Raw genomic sequence first — 16,050 nt, forward strand, 5'->3', positions numbered from 1 at the left:
GAACAAAATGTAACTTTGAGCTTGAAATAGTGATAATCTTTTTTATTCAGAAATTACCTAAAATTTCTATGGCTGTCTAAATTCCATGGAAATCAGTAAGCTGTTTACTTGTACCTTTTGAGCAGGTGAAATCATTCCTGTGTTGAACTGAATTATTTTTCTTCTGTACTAAGTGCTTGACTTAAAATTCTACTGGCCCCACATTAAGTGGCCGTGCCCACATTTAATGTGTGCTAATTATCAAAGACAATGCAAGTTTAAAAAAGTAAGCAGTCTGTAAATCCTCCTTCAGATAGGTGGAATTGCTTCGTGAATTATGAACCAGGAACTCTCTGGACCTGGGTGGTTACTATTTTACTGGGTACTCCTTTGTAAAGTGAGTTGCTTAAATTCTAGCCTAGGAGATTACATGAATTTGCTTTTGCCCAGAGAATGTCTGTTTAAAATAGAAATTACAGTATATTGTCACTTGCCCAGGTTTTTATTGGTATCCCTGAAGCTTTCAGTGAAGTTGGGAGACAAACTGCATCTCAGGAATGTGCTGTGGTTTTCTGAATATTATTACTGTCCTGTTCTCTGCCTGAGGTAGGGAAGAAGGATTGTGGTGAGTGAGGGGAGAACTGGGTCATAGAGTCATGCAGGAGGCTGCTGCAGCATCAGCTGTGCTGGGGATTGCTTGCAAAGTGTCCCCTTCTTTTCAGGTGGTGACAGAAGTGCTTCGCCAGTATTATACCTGACCTGGGCTATTCAGTCAAATCATTGTAGTCTCTGCACTGGTATCCTCTGCTCCTGTCTCCAGCTTTACCACCACATACTGACTTGGAAAGTTGTAGTCTGACCTGTATCAATCTGTGTTTCCATCTGAGACACGTGAAAAAGCTCAGTATGGGGGATCTCTGTATTTCAGCTTTGTTTTGGGCTTAGTTAGTTGTAGTCTTAACTTGGGAACTGGAAATGCAGATTCTTTAGTCACGCTTACAGACATGTTTCTTTACAGTTTGGACACCTGACTAAGAATGATCTGTTACTGATTTAGTTTTAGCAGGAAACTGTCAGTGTGTGCCTGCTCGTGCTGGTGAGTCAGCGACCCAGCATTCATAAATGATCTGTGTATCAGAGCCTTGTGTGACTTCTTTGCCCTCTTTGACGCCAGGGGGAGTTCATCTTCCTTCAGGTTAGATTGCTATTATTCCCTTTATTTTACAAAGGGATTTTGTTTTCCAACATCCAAGTGGTCATTCTTTAGAGCCTTTTTTCTCTATAGTCATAATTGCAGGGCTGAGATTATAATTCACCATTTCATTAGTTTTGCTGGTAGCAATGGTGGAAAATACAGGGTGAACAAGGTTTGGAAGGTATTTTCCAAGGAAACAGTATAATCCAAGCAGTTTGGTGCTATAAAAGTACAAGTATCTGAATGCTGTCCATGCTAATAAATTCTGGGTACCATAAGCCACAAAGCAATGAATTTACTGGAAAGCTTTAAGGAGAATAAATTAAAAACCACTACCAGAAGATAGATATGTAAGGGAACTTTGAGGAATTGGGACCAAATTCTCACTGACAGAGTTTCACAGAGAGGGGAAAATACCCTCATGTTTTCTGAAGCTTGGCTGGGAGCAGTCTTGTTTGATAATCATGTAGCAACTCAAGTTAAACATTCAGAGTTCAAGGGGAAAGCAGTTAGCATAAAATACCATTTTGATTGAGGTTTTTCATGGCATAAACTGCATTCCAGGGCTTCCATCAGATGACCCATATATCTTTCATCAAAGCATGTTATTTCCTCTTTGGCTTTCTGTTTAATATTAACTCTGTCTACACTGCAGTTTCTTTTTCACTGGTCTGCAGGATCTGTTTCTGACTCCCTCTGAGGTGACTCACTCCTGTCAGGTGGAGATGTGTGGTGCCCACTGCCTTCCAGGCTGCAATTCTGCCCCTATCCCCTGCAAGGGGGTCAGAGATGGCATGCTGCAGAATTTTTGAGTGCTTGATGCTAGTTTGAAAGGAATATGGATGATGCTTTTAGGCCTGTTATTTTCTTTTGTCTCATGGTAACTGAAGATAAGCAGATCAGGCTGACCAAAGAGCGAGAGTGTATCAGTGCGCAAGGGTGTCCCAAAAACCTGCTCATTCCTGAGATACTTGCTGAATGGCTGACAATGCTTCTGGTTTGACCATTGCCTTCCTCCATAGCACAGCTCATGCCACTACATTTTGCTGTCCTTGTTACCCCTGAGTACAGTCACAGATGTATTTTACTGTCTCTTGCTTTCAAAACATAAATTCATATTCTGTACTGATTAATTAGGCTCATATCTGCATGGGAATGAACTGTAAGTGCAAGAGATACTTGGCTGTGTGAATGGGTTCAAGATGATGAGCTGAATCGCTCTATGGTTGGTGAAGTGTATCTCCAGACTGAACCACTGAGCAGCCAATTTGTGCAACATAGATAAACACGTAGAGCACATACAAGTACATAGTACAGCAGTTGTGGCACTTAGGGACGTGTTTTAGTGGTGAACCTGGCATTCCTAGGTTAATGGTTGGACTTGATGGTCTCAAGGGTCTTTTCTATGATTCTGGGAGAAAACCCATTTTTTTTAACCTGACCTTGATCTTTTTTATGCTAATATAACAGAATTGATGATGTATGTAGCTCTAAAATTTGCCAGGTGAACAATATTAACATTTGTCAATGGGAACATTAGCAAGTCTTGTGAGTTTAAGTGTGGAAGACCTCAATTTCAGAATGGTGGTTTACAAAATACACTTCTGCTGTCTAGTAGTCTTCAAAGGCAGGTCACTGTTGTAAATTTTGTTTTACTTATGTGCCGGGCATGTTGCCATGGTTATTTTGGTACTTCATATGATTTATTCTCTGCTCTCCCCATGCCCTCAGTCACTTGCTGGATTCAAGGGTCATTCCTGTTTGCAGAACTCCTACTAACATCGGTAGGGCTGTTGTGCAAACATTTGGGGCTTCAATATGGCCTCTTTTGTCCTTCCTTTTTTTCCCTTTTCCTATCTGCCAGCCAGCTGAATAAGCACAGTTATCTCTGTGCTCTGTGGATATGGTCTGTACCCATGCGGGTGGGATTCTCAAAAGGTGGTCTGCCTCTCTGACACATCTGCTGTCATTAGTCTTTCAGTTCTAAGTCCAGATCCAAAAATTCAGCATTTTTGTCTCTGCTGGTAGAAGCTACTTAGAGGGAGATAAATCTGCTTTGCAGGTTTCTGCAGGGCCAGTTCTGCAGAGAGACTGGTTGAGCCAGAAAAACCAAACTGATCCCCTCCTTGGTGCCTGCCTTGTCATACCCTGTGCATTTTTCAGGAAAAGGGAGGATAGCAAGATGAACAAGAAAAGCTAGCTATAAGGTACACATATGCTCGATTAATCCTAATGATCCTATCCTGCCTTGGTACTGGTTGCAGGCTTATCGTAAAGACTCGGTGTAGTACAATGTGCTTTTGTACTGTCTTAGTAATTTCTGCGCATAAGATATTGAGACATCAGTCTCCATTGTCTGCAGTCAGCCTCGAAGAGATGTCATTTCATAAACCAGTTAGCTGAATTCTGTTGAATAGACTAAATTCCTTATGTGAGGGTGGTGGTGGGGTGGTGGAGTGTGTATTCCCTTCCTGGAACTGCTCCTTGCACGTGCTGTAATACCCATTGCTGCCTCCGCACACGTCTGGAGGAATATTTAAGCCCTTGGCAGCAACTTTCCATGCCTTATGAAACGTTTTTTTGTGGTTCGCCAAAACACCTTACAGGCCTGACTGCTCCTTGAAGATGGCAAGCTTTTCCCCAGTTGCCATCCTCTGCAGAATTGTTCCTGGACCTGTTGTGCCAGCACCTCTTCACACAACCATTGCTTTGGCAGAATTGCTTCAGCAGAAGGGACAGACAGAGGCAGTGCTGTTACAGCCATGTGGCATGGGGGGACAACTGCCTCAAGCACCTTGGTGACTTTCTGGAGGGTGACCAGAAAACCATAGCAGCCTCAGAAGACAGCTATAATTGATGCCCTAATGGAGAGCTTTGAGCTGCCAAAAGGCAAGCCTTCCCCTCAGATTTCTGCTGTGCTTTAATGCCTGTCGATTACTGGGGCAAATGCATTCTGTTAGCAAAAATAAGCTTTCCCTGATCAAACGTATGCTTTATCAGCCACATAAATGCCAGCATGACTCTCATTGCTACAACATATTAAACACCTTGGAAATGTTTCCTTAAACTCTAGGTCAGTCTTATGAAATCCGTCTACTTGAGAATAGGAAATTGGGAGAGTTTCAAGATTTAAACACAAAATATGTAAAGGTAAGGAGAAACATAGATTTCTTTTCTTCCTGCTACTACATACAGCCTTTAATGAAGGGCCTGACCTTGCTCCCACTGAGACAATGGAAAATGCTTTGCCATTGTTTTTAATGGAAGCAGGGGTGATGGAGTTGTTGAGTGCTAGTTTCATGGGACTATGCAGCTTGACTTTGCAGGGCTTCAGGGCAACCTTTATTCTGTTTGTGATCCTGACCCCAGAGTTTCACTATGAATATTGGATTCAGGGGAATCCCAAAGTTCAGTGGTGAACATGGTCAAAGCTGTGGAGAGGCAGACTTGTCTCCCTGCTGAATCACAGCAACATGCCTGGGTTGTTACGTGACAAATGGAGGGCCCGGGCGTTTACATAGTTCTGCCAGGCAGATTCTGTATAGCTCCAGTTTACTTTGGTAATGAACATAATGATGAACATATAGAACTTGATCATTTGGTTTGGAGGACTTCTTCCTGTTGTTTCCTCCACTGCCAAAACACTTAAAATTCAAAAACATTGGTCTGGACCCTGGTTCTGGATCCAACCTTCAATTCTTGGCTTTCTGCTTCAGGATCTCCTTTGAGAAGTGGGAACTAGTTGCAAAATTAGTATTCCAATTCAGATTTCAAATCTTGTCCAAGTTTAGGCCATTCCCTATTTGTCTTTTGGCCCATTTCAGGTAGTATGTGGATTGGGATTCTAATTTTGCAGGTGTTCCCACTGTGGCTTGTTTGCATCTTGAAGCTGGGTTTTGATTTGGGCATTTCTCAGGTTCACTGGCAAAAGTTGCTCACTCACTTGATACAGAAGTCCCCAGCAAGAGTGTGGGCTTGAGAAACTGGGATGTTAGGGGTCATTAACTCATGTAAGTATAGCACTGTGAATATACAAAAGAACATTTTAGTTAAGAGTACCTTAGGACTTGTCTGCCCTGGGGATTGCCCTTATTCCAGCCTTTTTCCAGTTATTGGCATGGCTGCACCATTGCAGACCAGCCTGCTGCTGCAGATGCTTTTCTACTCTACCTACCCTTGTTTAACTACTCTGGGGCAAATCCAATGACTGGCTCTTAATGGCTGGAATAAAGTTGAATTCCCACTGACAAGGTCTGGACATGCCAGCTCCACCGGGGCAGGGACAGGTGAGCTGGCTTCCACATTTGCGAATCAGAATGGGATATACTGGGGTTGGGACATGGTACAGACACATTAAATATTACCCCCATATGAGCCTTTTTGGGTGTTGAGGCAAAATAGTGATGTTTACATGCCATGACACCTGAGATTAGGTGGACATTGCTATAGTGCTTCCAGAGTGAATCCCAGAAAGCTGTACAGGGCTGTGTTACTCCTGTAAGATGGGCCCTGTGAAGGGGGAAGTGTGTTTCTCTCTCAGGGGTCCCTTAGGAATTTGATACACTTGGTGATGGGTCTCTTAGGTGGACCCTTCCACTCTCCTCATCAGTGGGGGTGAGAAGCCTAACAGATCAGCTTTTGCTTCTACTCTGGAAAACCAAAGTCACCTTGAGAGAGGAGTCTGGATCCCATTGTTCATACTGCTGTCTTTTTTTAACAGAGTATAATTCGTGTAGTTTTCCACGACCGCCGTCTGCAGTACACAGAGCATCAGCAGCTCGAGGGCTGGAGGTGGAGTCGGCCTGGGGACCGCATCCTTGATATAGGTGAGACTATTTCATTGTGCCACCTCTGCGCTGCTGGGAAGATGAGTGGTGTGTGGAGTGTCTGCATGTGTGTTTAGGTTTTTTAAGAATCCTGTGTGTCTTTGGGAGGGAAGGAAATCTAGCGCTATAGGTCCCAAGTAGAGATGTCTTTGGTGGCTTCGCTTTCACATGCATGTTCTGATTGTATGGAAATGCTTTCTCTTCTTCAATTTAATATTTTTAAAATTTTAGGGGTTTTCTTCTACAGATATCCCGCTGTCAGTTGGTATCTTGGATCCCAGGGCTAGCCCAACCCAGTTGAACACTGTTGAATTTCTCTGGGATCCGTCAAAGAGGGCTTCAGCATTCATTCAGGTAAGAGATAAGTCATATTTCTGTGGTAAATACAGTGGTTAGATATCTTTTAAAGATGTGGGGAGACAAAATAGCCAGTACATGAACAAGAGAGAAGGATGGTAATGATAATTACTAATTCGTGATAATCATGTGTAATTAACTTGTAGAATACTCGCTAAATCAATTTGCTGACTACTTGTTAATGTTGGAGTAGTACCTGCTACTGCCAGGATTTTCTTTTAAAAAGTATTCAGACACTGGTATTGTTTTCTAAGCATAGGTTTTGTTTCAAAGAAACGGTTCATAACCTGTTAGTTTTCCTTGTTTTCCTCTTTCATGACTATTTCGTATTCTGATCATCAACGATCTGTTTTTAATCTGAATGAGGGATTTACTTAAATCAAAGGATGCTTTTCCTGATGCCCTATTTCTTTCTGAATTGCTTGTTCTCCTGATTATTTTGTTGAGAGGAACAAAAATAAAAACATATGAACTCTTCTGCCTCTCTTAGTTTTCTGTGAAGAGCCAAAACCTCATGTTCCGGCAGTATCTGAAATTCAGATGAGCACAGGTTCCAGCTGTCTCAAGAGATGAGCACAGTTTCTGTTTTGCCAGGTACATTGCATCAGCACAGAATTTACTCCACGGAAACATGGAGGAGAGAAAGGGGTGCCCTTCCGGGTGCAAATCGACACCTTTAAGCAGAATGAAAATGGTGAATACACAGAACACTTGCATTCTGCAAGCTGCCAGATCAAAGTGTTCAAGGTATGAGGTAGTTTTGGCTTTGTCATCAGCTAGATTAATGCTTAATGCAAAGATTTCAGGTGGTATAGGAGCGATGCAAATATTGGAGTAAAAGAAAATACTTTTAACTGGGTATGCTTAAGATCTTAAACAGGACTCCTGTGCACATAGTGGTATAAGCACAGACCTACACAGCAATTCTAGTTGAAATGTTGCACCAAGACTTGTGCCAGTCTGTTGTACCTCAAACACTGCGAAAATACTGACATATTTGGGTTATCCAGTGTGTTTTGATGCTCCTAGGCAATCAAGACATTAGGGCGTCTTCAGTTTCTTTGTTGGAACCCTCTATGAAGAATAAAATTTTATTGTGGAGATCTTAAATACCTTGTTGTTGTTGTTGGAGCACAGTTTGTCTCTGTGATACCAGCAGGAGAAAAAGATTCAGAGAACAAGCATCTTTGAAGCTCCTAATCTGGGCATGGCAGACCTATAGCTACTTAACAACAAACTCTCCATGGGCCTGTTTTCTCAAGGGATCTGCTGCTCCAGTTGTGTTCCTGTGGACAGTGTCTTTCCTGTTTCTGGAAAAATGGTACAAATACTACTTGAGGTGCATAGCTTATGGACTGAAATAGTTGGAATCACATCTCAGGGCTGTGGTCACCCTGTTTCAGAATTGCAGTAGGCATCAGTGGTGGATGTACAGAAACAGTCGGGTTGCTTGATTAGTTCTTTTGTCTAGAAAATGCAGATCTGATCTTGTTTCATATGTAGAATTCCCATAAATCTTAAGGAGGCTTTTGTGAACAGATTAAATAAATCTGTTGGCCTCTGTCTCAAAACTTGTAATGCTTGGCATAAGGGAGAGCCTGTGCTTGTACTTATAGCCTAAAGGAGCAGACAGAAAACAGAAGACTGACAGGGAAAAAATGGAAAAGAAGACCACCCAAGAGAAGGAGAAGTATCAGCCTTCCTACGAGACAACTATTCTCACAGAGGTAAAGTGTTCTAGACACATCATACTACATCATGTTGGGAGATAAATTTAAAAGAAAACAGTATCTGAGCCCTGGAGATTGTCTTGTGGAGACATGTGTGCTCAGATCTGAGTGAAACTGAGAGTGAAGCGAAATTATAAAACGACTCACTGTTGAAATTTATGAAAGATGCCAAAGTTTGTCTTGGGGTATAAACTAACCCTTAGAAACCTGGCTTTAAAAGAAAACCCAAAAAACCCAAAAACAACAACTTTCTGGACTTTCACCACTGTGCTCCTGGGCACTTGTCATGGCCCTCAGGTGCCAGTTGGATAAAAATACAGTTGTCTGTATTTTTTTTTTTCAGAACTGATTGGCAAAAGTTCATGTTGAAGATGGGGCCCTTGAGCAGATGAATAGGCTGTCTGATTAAATTATTAATCTGTTTTTCTGTGTTTTTCTATGAAGCTGTTGTTACATGCAAGATTCTGGGTTGTACTCCAGGAATGTCTTATATTCTGATGCATCTGGTGTAGAGTTGTATGTGTTTCTGCCCCTCCCTGTCATTGCTAAGATGTTTGTATAAACTTACCATAGGCTGTAGACTTAGTCAGCAGCAGGACTCAAGAGAAGGATTTAAAAGTGTTGTTCAGTTTCCCTATGGGAATAACTTATTTGATTTAGTTCTTTTTTAGAGCAGCTTGTTGGACTTCCAAAAATGATGTTAATTATTCTTAATTTAAATCAGCTTCCTCTTTGTGAGATCCAGTCTCTCCCACTCTATTTTCCTCATGTTGCCAGGAGCAACCAGCATGTTTTCTGATTGACAGACCTAATTCTACTGAGTTGGCAGGTCCCAGACTCTCCCTGTGAGCTCTGATGCACTTTGACATATTGCATGGGGAAATATGGGTTGCCAAAGAGTTAAATATTTGCCAGTGCTTGTGGAGATTATAAAATATTTGCTAGTGTTTGTGGAGATGATAAAGCTCTAAAGCTACACTTGCTGCCTTTTTATCGTTGCAAACAAGGCCACTACAGAGCATTTTCTTGAGCTCTTGGTGGTGGGGGATTCAGCAGGGCTAGATTTCTCCTGCTGATTACTGTGGCTTAAATTCAGGACAGAGTCACCCACTTCTGGCTGGGTTACTCTGGTTTTACACTACTGTCATGGAATGTGTAGTCTGACCTGTATTTGTGAAGGCTTTTAGTAGGTTTGTGTCTGTCTATCCTAAATTTTCTCCACTTAGTACACATTTATGACTGGAGCTGTTTGACTACTAGCCAGAGGTTTCAGCAGGCTGGTTCAGATTCTGTTCTTTTGCTGGTATAAACCTGAAGCAATGCCACAGGAGCATTTTTGTCACTCTTGCCTGGATTTAATTAGGGATTTATAATTCAGACCAGGGGTATTTCTGTATCATTGCTGCCTTCAGTCTGAGTTGACTTACTGGCGTTGCTCTGACTTACAGCTGTGCACACTTTGGCCCAGTGTTATTTGGGGACAGGCTTTGTGAAATGGGAGAAAGAAATGTGGAATGCACAACTGGAATCAATCTTGGCCCCCTGACAGCCCACTTGGAGAGCAGTGTAGAAAATCCATGGCCCGTCTCCTCCTCCCAGCAGGAGTGATGAGCTGAAGTTAGTGGCGTGGCAACAGCATGAATGTGGTATTAGAGGAGAGTCAAATCCTTTATTTCCATCCTTATGAAAGTTTCCCCACTGCCTTTCTTCCAACAGTGCTCTCCCTGGCCAGATGTGCCTTATCAAATGAACAATGCTCCATCTCCAAGCTACAACAGTTCTCCCAACAGCTTCAACCTCGGAGATGGGTATGTAACAAATACATGCTTTATCTTTCCTGTTGATATGGTAGCCTGTGTGTGTCCATGCATTTCATACCCTGCAAGATGATCTTAAGGACCTCCCTCCTTTCTGGCAAGCAGAAAGTATTTTCCAAAAGCCTTTAAGACCTTGCATCCAGGAATTCCCTGTAATGCAGAGTACTGTTTGTACATGCACTCTTTATGTGGTGGCTGGAAGGTGAGCATCAGAGGGCCTCAGGGCAACTCCTGGTGAGGACACACCATGCCCTCTACCACCAACCCCAGTATCTTCTCATAAGTGTGTTAGAGGCTTTCAGCACCTCTTCAGAGGTGGTGTTTCTTCCTTGCTTTCTGTCTTGAGGTAGTTTGGGGTGCTGAATTCCTGGGTGAATGACATGTAAAGAAATCCTGTTTGGGGCAAAACAGCCTGGGTTTTGAGATGCCATTTCAGAACAAAGGACTAATGAAGACATGTTTAATTCATTAAATAGCTATCATAATGAGGTGATTCTGAAATGCTGAAGATGGTAACTGCTGTCAGGTGCAGCAGTGTCCCTCAGTACTTATCAGTCCTCCCTGCTACATGCTTCCCCTTAGGAATTTGGTATAGGCCTTTTTCTTTTGGTAGGACTCTGCCATCTTTATTGCCTTCCCACACAACTTAATTACCATGTTGTATTAATCCATGTTGTATCACTAATTTTCAATTAACCCCCTCAGACAATGAAAAAGAACAAACAGTGAAATTACAAAATTTTGTGTTAGTAGAGATCTGCTGAGTAATTTTTTTCCTTTGGTAAAATCCCTGATGTGTTTAGGAGTCCTGTCTATGTGTTTAGGAGAATTTACTAGAAATGTGGTTTTGCATGATTTATGGCACTTGACTATGTTTAAGATAACACCAGGGTTGAATTATAAGGTCCTTTATTCAATTTTTGTAAAGAATTATTATTAGACAGTGGATTTAGTTAGGATATTTCTGGCTCATAGAAATTTCAAGTTCAGCCACCCTGTAAGTTACAATTTTCTTGCTTAGGTGATGTCACATTAGTGAATCAACCATATGGAAAAGTTTGATTGAGGTCAGTAAACCTGAGTTTTTCTCTACTCAGGTAGATAGCGTGAGGTTTTTTTTATTCTTGTTCCAAATTTTGAATACTTTTTTAAAGATCTGATAGACAAAAAAAGCCAAGTTGGATGTAACTTGTGAAAGTTGAGTCAAATAGAGGAGGGGGAAGAGGATGGACACTGCAATGTAAAATTTAAAATAATGTGTTTTTTTTCTCTTCCAACTTTATATAATTTCTTTTAGCAACAGTTCTCCAACCCACCAAATGGAGCTCCTGCCTCCCAGCAATGATGTAAGTACTTGAGATCATGTTAATGTGGTGCTTTTCTCTTTTAGGACACTGGTGAACAGTTCATTTCAAGACCTTCTTATTCTTTTTGCAATGTAGCATCTCCTTCCTTCTGCTTCTATTCAAGATGCCCAGCAGTGGCTTCATCGTAATAGGTTCTCTCCATTCTGTAGACTCTTCTCAAGTTTTTCGGGTGAGTTTAAACAGTCCAAAAATTCTGGTTTTTTTCTCTTCTGTAAGTGCAGCTCATGTAGCATCTGCTGCTGGCCACTTTTGATGGGATCCTTGGTCTGATCCAGTGTGGTTGTTCTTTGGTTTTTAGATTAGTTACCATTTGTCAAAACAGTTTGTACACCTACAGAGTAAGTAAAAATGGAAGGAAATAAGTTAAGATGGAAAGGACTTCCTAAGTTCATGAAGTGCAACTTGGAAGCAAGTCCAGGGCCTTGTGCATTTGCCTTTGAATATCTCCAAGGCTGGAAATTCCACAGTCTCTCTAAACAACCTCTTCAAATACTTAACTATTCTGACAGTGAAAAGGTTTTTTTTTTTGTATCAAATCAGCATTGCATCTTCTGTCTGCTGCCTCCCATCCTGTCCCTGTGCACATTTAAGAAGCATCTGGCACCTTCACTGTGCCCTCCCATTCAGAAGTTGTACACACCAGTAAGATGGTGGAGGGGCAGTTGTTAGAGGAGTTGAAACTGTGTGGAGACTCTCTCTGACTTGCAACATGATGAAATAACTCTGAATGTGACAGTTACAGAAGACCAGGTCATTGAATGGCCAGTGTGAAATACCTAGCTTGTTTATGAGTTGGCTCTGGAGTATTTTCCAATGCAGCACTGTTCTTTTGGCAGCTTCCAGCTTTCTGTTTCACAGTGATTGATTTAAAGTGCACACCTCTCTGAATTTGCAACTTCTCTGTATAAATTGATCTGGTTTAGCTTTGTGGATTCTCTATGCCCTCTACCCCTGCCCTTTTCTGCTGCCCATACATTCTATTTGGAAGCTGAGATTTGCTTAACTTCTGAAGAAAAATCAATTTGAAATATGTAGGTGCCGACTTACTGAAGATGTCCAAAGAAGATTTTGTTCAAATCTGTGGGCCTGCTGATGGAATTCGGCTCTTTAATGCAATTAAAGGAAGGTTTGTACTATTTCCTTCCTATTTTTTATGATCCATTGATAATTTCAGTGTTAACTGGAAGTTAATCCTGGAGCTGTAGTATTTAGACTCCCTTTTAATACTTCAGAGAGGTTCTCTCGGTGACTGGAGATCAAATGATATTCAAATCCAAGCACAGCTCAGAAATGCTGCCAAAACAAAGCAGCATTATGTGGATCTCTAGTGGTTTATTTGCTACCAGCTGATAGCTTGCATCCATTTCATGAGATACACAGCCTACGCTACCCTGTGCTGCTCATAAATTCTACAGCTGAGCAGGATTTTAATCAGTAGAGGCAGGTATAATGAACTTAGGAAGTGCTGTAAACTGTTTATTCTTACCTGATCTTGAAAAGATTAAGGTGCTCTGCATCTCCTCCTAGGGGTCTCTTGCTAGACATCCTGAGCTGTCTAGTCAGCAGCATCAGAACTATCCCTTAGTTTGTTACTTATGCACGGCCTGAATGATTCCATCTCTTACTGTTTGATAGCTGACTTGGAACTCTTTCAGATGTACTAAATAACTTACTACTGTTTTTGGTTAATCCATAGAAATGTGAGGCCCAAGATGACAATTTATGTCTGTCAGGAACCAGAGCAAAACAGGTCCCATCTCCACCAAAAACGAGAAAATGGAGATGGCAGTCTTTGTGGTAAGTTCTTATATAGATTTTGTTAAGCACTTAACTGGTGAGAATGCTGCTTTCTGCCTGAGCTGCTGTGCAGGAGAGTTTGGTGTCCTTAGTATTAGAAGGGGTCCTGTTTATCCCAGTTTTTCCTCTTTGGCTATGGTTTCACAGCTACAGATTGCAAATGGCACTGTCTGCCTGGGGGACAGACCCAGCTTATAAATTATCTGCAGACTGCCACAGCAAAATCTACATTCAGTTCTTAGTAGGGACGACAGCATTAAAAACCACCCTTCCATCCATAATCTAATTTCTTTAGATTATGTCTTGTTTGAAAAAATTCAGGGAAATAGAAAGTTGGTAGGTCTTAAAGTGCGATTATAATTCTTGAAAGTTCAAAGCTTTTGGAAATTTGTCATCCCTCGTGACACAATGTCCAAACAAATGAGAACAAGTTATCCTTAAATCTTGCATTTAGTAATAAACAGGCACAGCTTTCCTACCTGGTAGCTATAATTTGGATTAGATTTCTAAAACAATACTGTCATCCATGGTGTTACCTTGTACATTTTATGTTCTAGTTTGTGCCTATGGAATCAGTGAATGGTATCTAATAAAATACTGCTTTTGTGTGACATAGCATGTATTTTACTATTTGATTGAATTCTTTTTGTTTTGAACTTCAAAAATCAGTAAAAGATGATTATCAAAAAAATAAGAGCAGCTTTATGAGAAGGCTGTTTTAGTGCCTCATGATGCAAGTTGTAATTAGTCCCCATGTTTTCCTCTGGGTAAAAGTTGTGTTTGTTTTAATTGCCTGCTGCATAGAAATAGTGGGTATTTTTCTGCAGATCATCAAGCCAGATATTTGGGGGATGCTTTAAAACACTAAGCTTGTTTATTCCATTTGAACCTTTGTCTTAAACCCATTTGGTTGTTGATGCCGAGTGTCTTGCTGCTATCTGTATTTGCTGTTCTGTAGCTGCTTTCCACTTGTTGCAGTGTATCATGCAATCTTCTTAGAAGAGCTGACCACGCTGGAATTGCTGGAGAAGATTGCAAACTTGTACAGCATTTCTCCACAGCAGATCAATCGGATCTACCGGCAGGGACCCACGGGGATCCACGTGTTAGTGAGCAATGAGGTGAGGGGGCTGAAGGGGGCTGCATCTTTGTCAGAGATGGAGCAGCTGTCTGACTTCTTGAAGTTAGAATGAACTTTCAAATTATGGAATGCATCTTCAAGGGAGAATTGTAATGCCATTAATCCCAACAAGTTAAAGTAGCGAATCGGCATGCACAACACTGATTTTGGTGTGGTTTCAAGACCTGTGCTTTGTAAAATATGTTTGGGTTCTTGTTTGCTTTTTTAAAACAAAACAAAACATGTCATTTATTGGGCTCTACCTGAAAAGAGGTTGTGGCAGTGTGGGGCTCTGTCTCTTCTCCCAAGTAACAAGTGTCAGGATAAGAGGAAATGGCCTCAAGTTGTACTAGGGAAAGTTTAGATTGGGTATAAGGAAAAAATAGTTTATTGAAAGGGTTACCAAGCATTGGAACAGGCTGCTCAGGGAAGTGGTTGAGTTACCATCCCTGGGGGTGTTTAAAAGTTGTGTAGCTGTGGCACTTGGGGATGTGGTTTAGAGTTGGGCTTGCTGGTGCCAGGTCAATGTTTGTGCATGGTGATCTTAGAGGTTTTTTCCAACCTAAATGATTGTATGAATTTCTTTTCATTTTGGCTACTTACACACATTTTGAAATGAGGATCTAAAGACCTTTTAAAATTAAATAGGTAAGTTGCCCAAAGAATACAAGTTTTAAAATCTGTAGGGCAATTAGTTGTACATCTTGGCCCATGTTTCCAGGCACTGGGTCTGTCACTATATGCATACTATAATTTATGGATCTCTGATCTCTGGTACTGTTTGTGTCCCATTATATGATGCCTTAATTTAGTCCATTCCATTAACTTACAGGTTAATAGTGAGTTGCCCTTCTTCCTCTTTTTCCTCTGCTAAATTACTTACTCATTCATGCACCAGAATCACTTAAGGAGCTTCATTTATAAGAAGCATTGTTAAAACAAATGAAGCAGAGCATAGGTCTCAACTGGAGCCTAAATTGAAGGCTGTAATGCTTATTCCTGAAGTCTCCTTGCTATTCCAGCCTGATTAAATCTGAAACTTTGATGCTTTATGGATGCAAAGTGCTTGGAGGCAGCTCTTGGTAGGGGAATTGCATGAACCAGCCTGGGTATAAGGCTTTAAATATTTGCTTAAGTCAATTATTAACAAGTTCTATTGCTTTTCTAATATTTTTTTTCTTGTTCTAGTACTATAGTGGCAAGAGTGTGGCACTCTGTGAATGTACTTCATGCATCATTAGGCAAAGACACACAAACTGGGCAGAGAAGTTTGATTTGAAGGAGTAGAGGCTGGATGTTAAATCCAAAAGAGTATAGGGAGATCAGTCTAAGTTGAAAAGGGTGTTTTGATGTGAGAACTTACAGCTGAAAAATGCACTTCTGGAGTGATACTCAGTAGCTAGGAGAGGGCTTTTTCACAAAGCTGGATTTCATGAACTGATCAGAGAGGTTCAGGTCACACCTCCCTTCTCTGAAATTGTGTCCAGCATTTGCTTCAGCTGTATGAGACACCTCCTGAAGGTAATTCACCTCCTCTGTCCCACATAGCTACTCTAAGATGGGAGGAAGCATTGACTAAGGATGAATCTTAAATGGGCTTTTCATATTGCAACTGAAATAATCTTTATCTCCTTATTTAAAGGTGCCACTAGAATCTGCACCTCTTCTGAAAATCTAGTTGCCTCTCATGAATAGCTCAAATAGCTTTAGGCTCTAGTCTTTCTTCTCATGATTTGCCTTGCTTCTTATAACAGTTTCACTACAGTTCTTGTTTCTTGACAAAATACAAACAGGTAAATGAATCCTGCAAGCACAGTATCTGTGCTAATGTCTGATCAAAGTAGCCAGATGGATGCTGCTGA

General features: G+C 41.2%; 1 protein-coding gene across 1 annotated transcript in view; it reads left to right on the forward strand.

Annotated features, from left to right (window-relative positions):
• Window positions 1-16,050, forward strand: part of TFCP2L1 (transcription factor CP2 like 1) — a 35,350-nt gene that overhangs the window by 13,069 nt on the left and 6,231 nt on the right. The window contains exons 3-13 of the mRNA XM_038142847.1: window positions 4,248-4,324; window positions 5,895-6,000; window positions 6,248-6,354; window positions 6,952-7,104; window positions 7,974-8,084; window positions 9,804-9,895; window positions 11,202-11,250; window positions 11,347-11,440; window positions 12,307-12,397; window positions 12,968-13,068; window positions 14,047-14,189. Of these exons, the coding sequence (XP_037998775.1) occupies window positions 4,248-4,324; window positions 5,895-6,000; window positions 6,248-6,354; window positions 6,952-7,104; window positions 7,974-8,084; window positions 9,804-9,895; window positions 11,202-11,250; window positions 11,347-11,440; window positions 12,307-12,397; window positions 12,968-13,068; window positions 14,047-14,189 (1,124 nt within the window). The remainder of the gene's footprint in view (window positions 1-4,247; window positions 4,325-5,894; window positions 6,001-6,247; window positions 6,355-6,951; window positions 7,105-7,973; window positions 8,085-9,803; window positions 9,896-11,201; window positions 11,251-11,346; window positions 11,441-12,306; window positions 12,398-12,967; window positions 13,069-14,046; window positions 14,190-16,050) is intronic.

The sequence above is a fragment of the Motacilla alba genome, chromosome 7 (genome assembly GCF_015832195.1).
Source record: "Motacilla alba alba isolate MOTALB_02 chromosome 7, Motacilla_alba_V1.0_pri, whole genome shotgun sequence".
Classification (NCBI taxonomy): domain Eukaryota; kingdom Metazoa; phylum Chordata; class Aves; order Passeriformes; family Motacillidae; genus Motacilla; species Motacilla alba.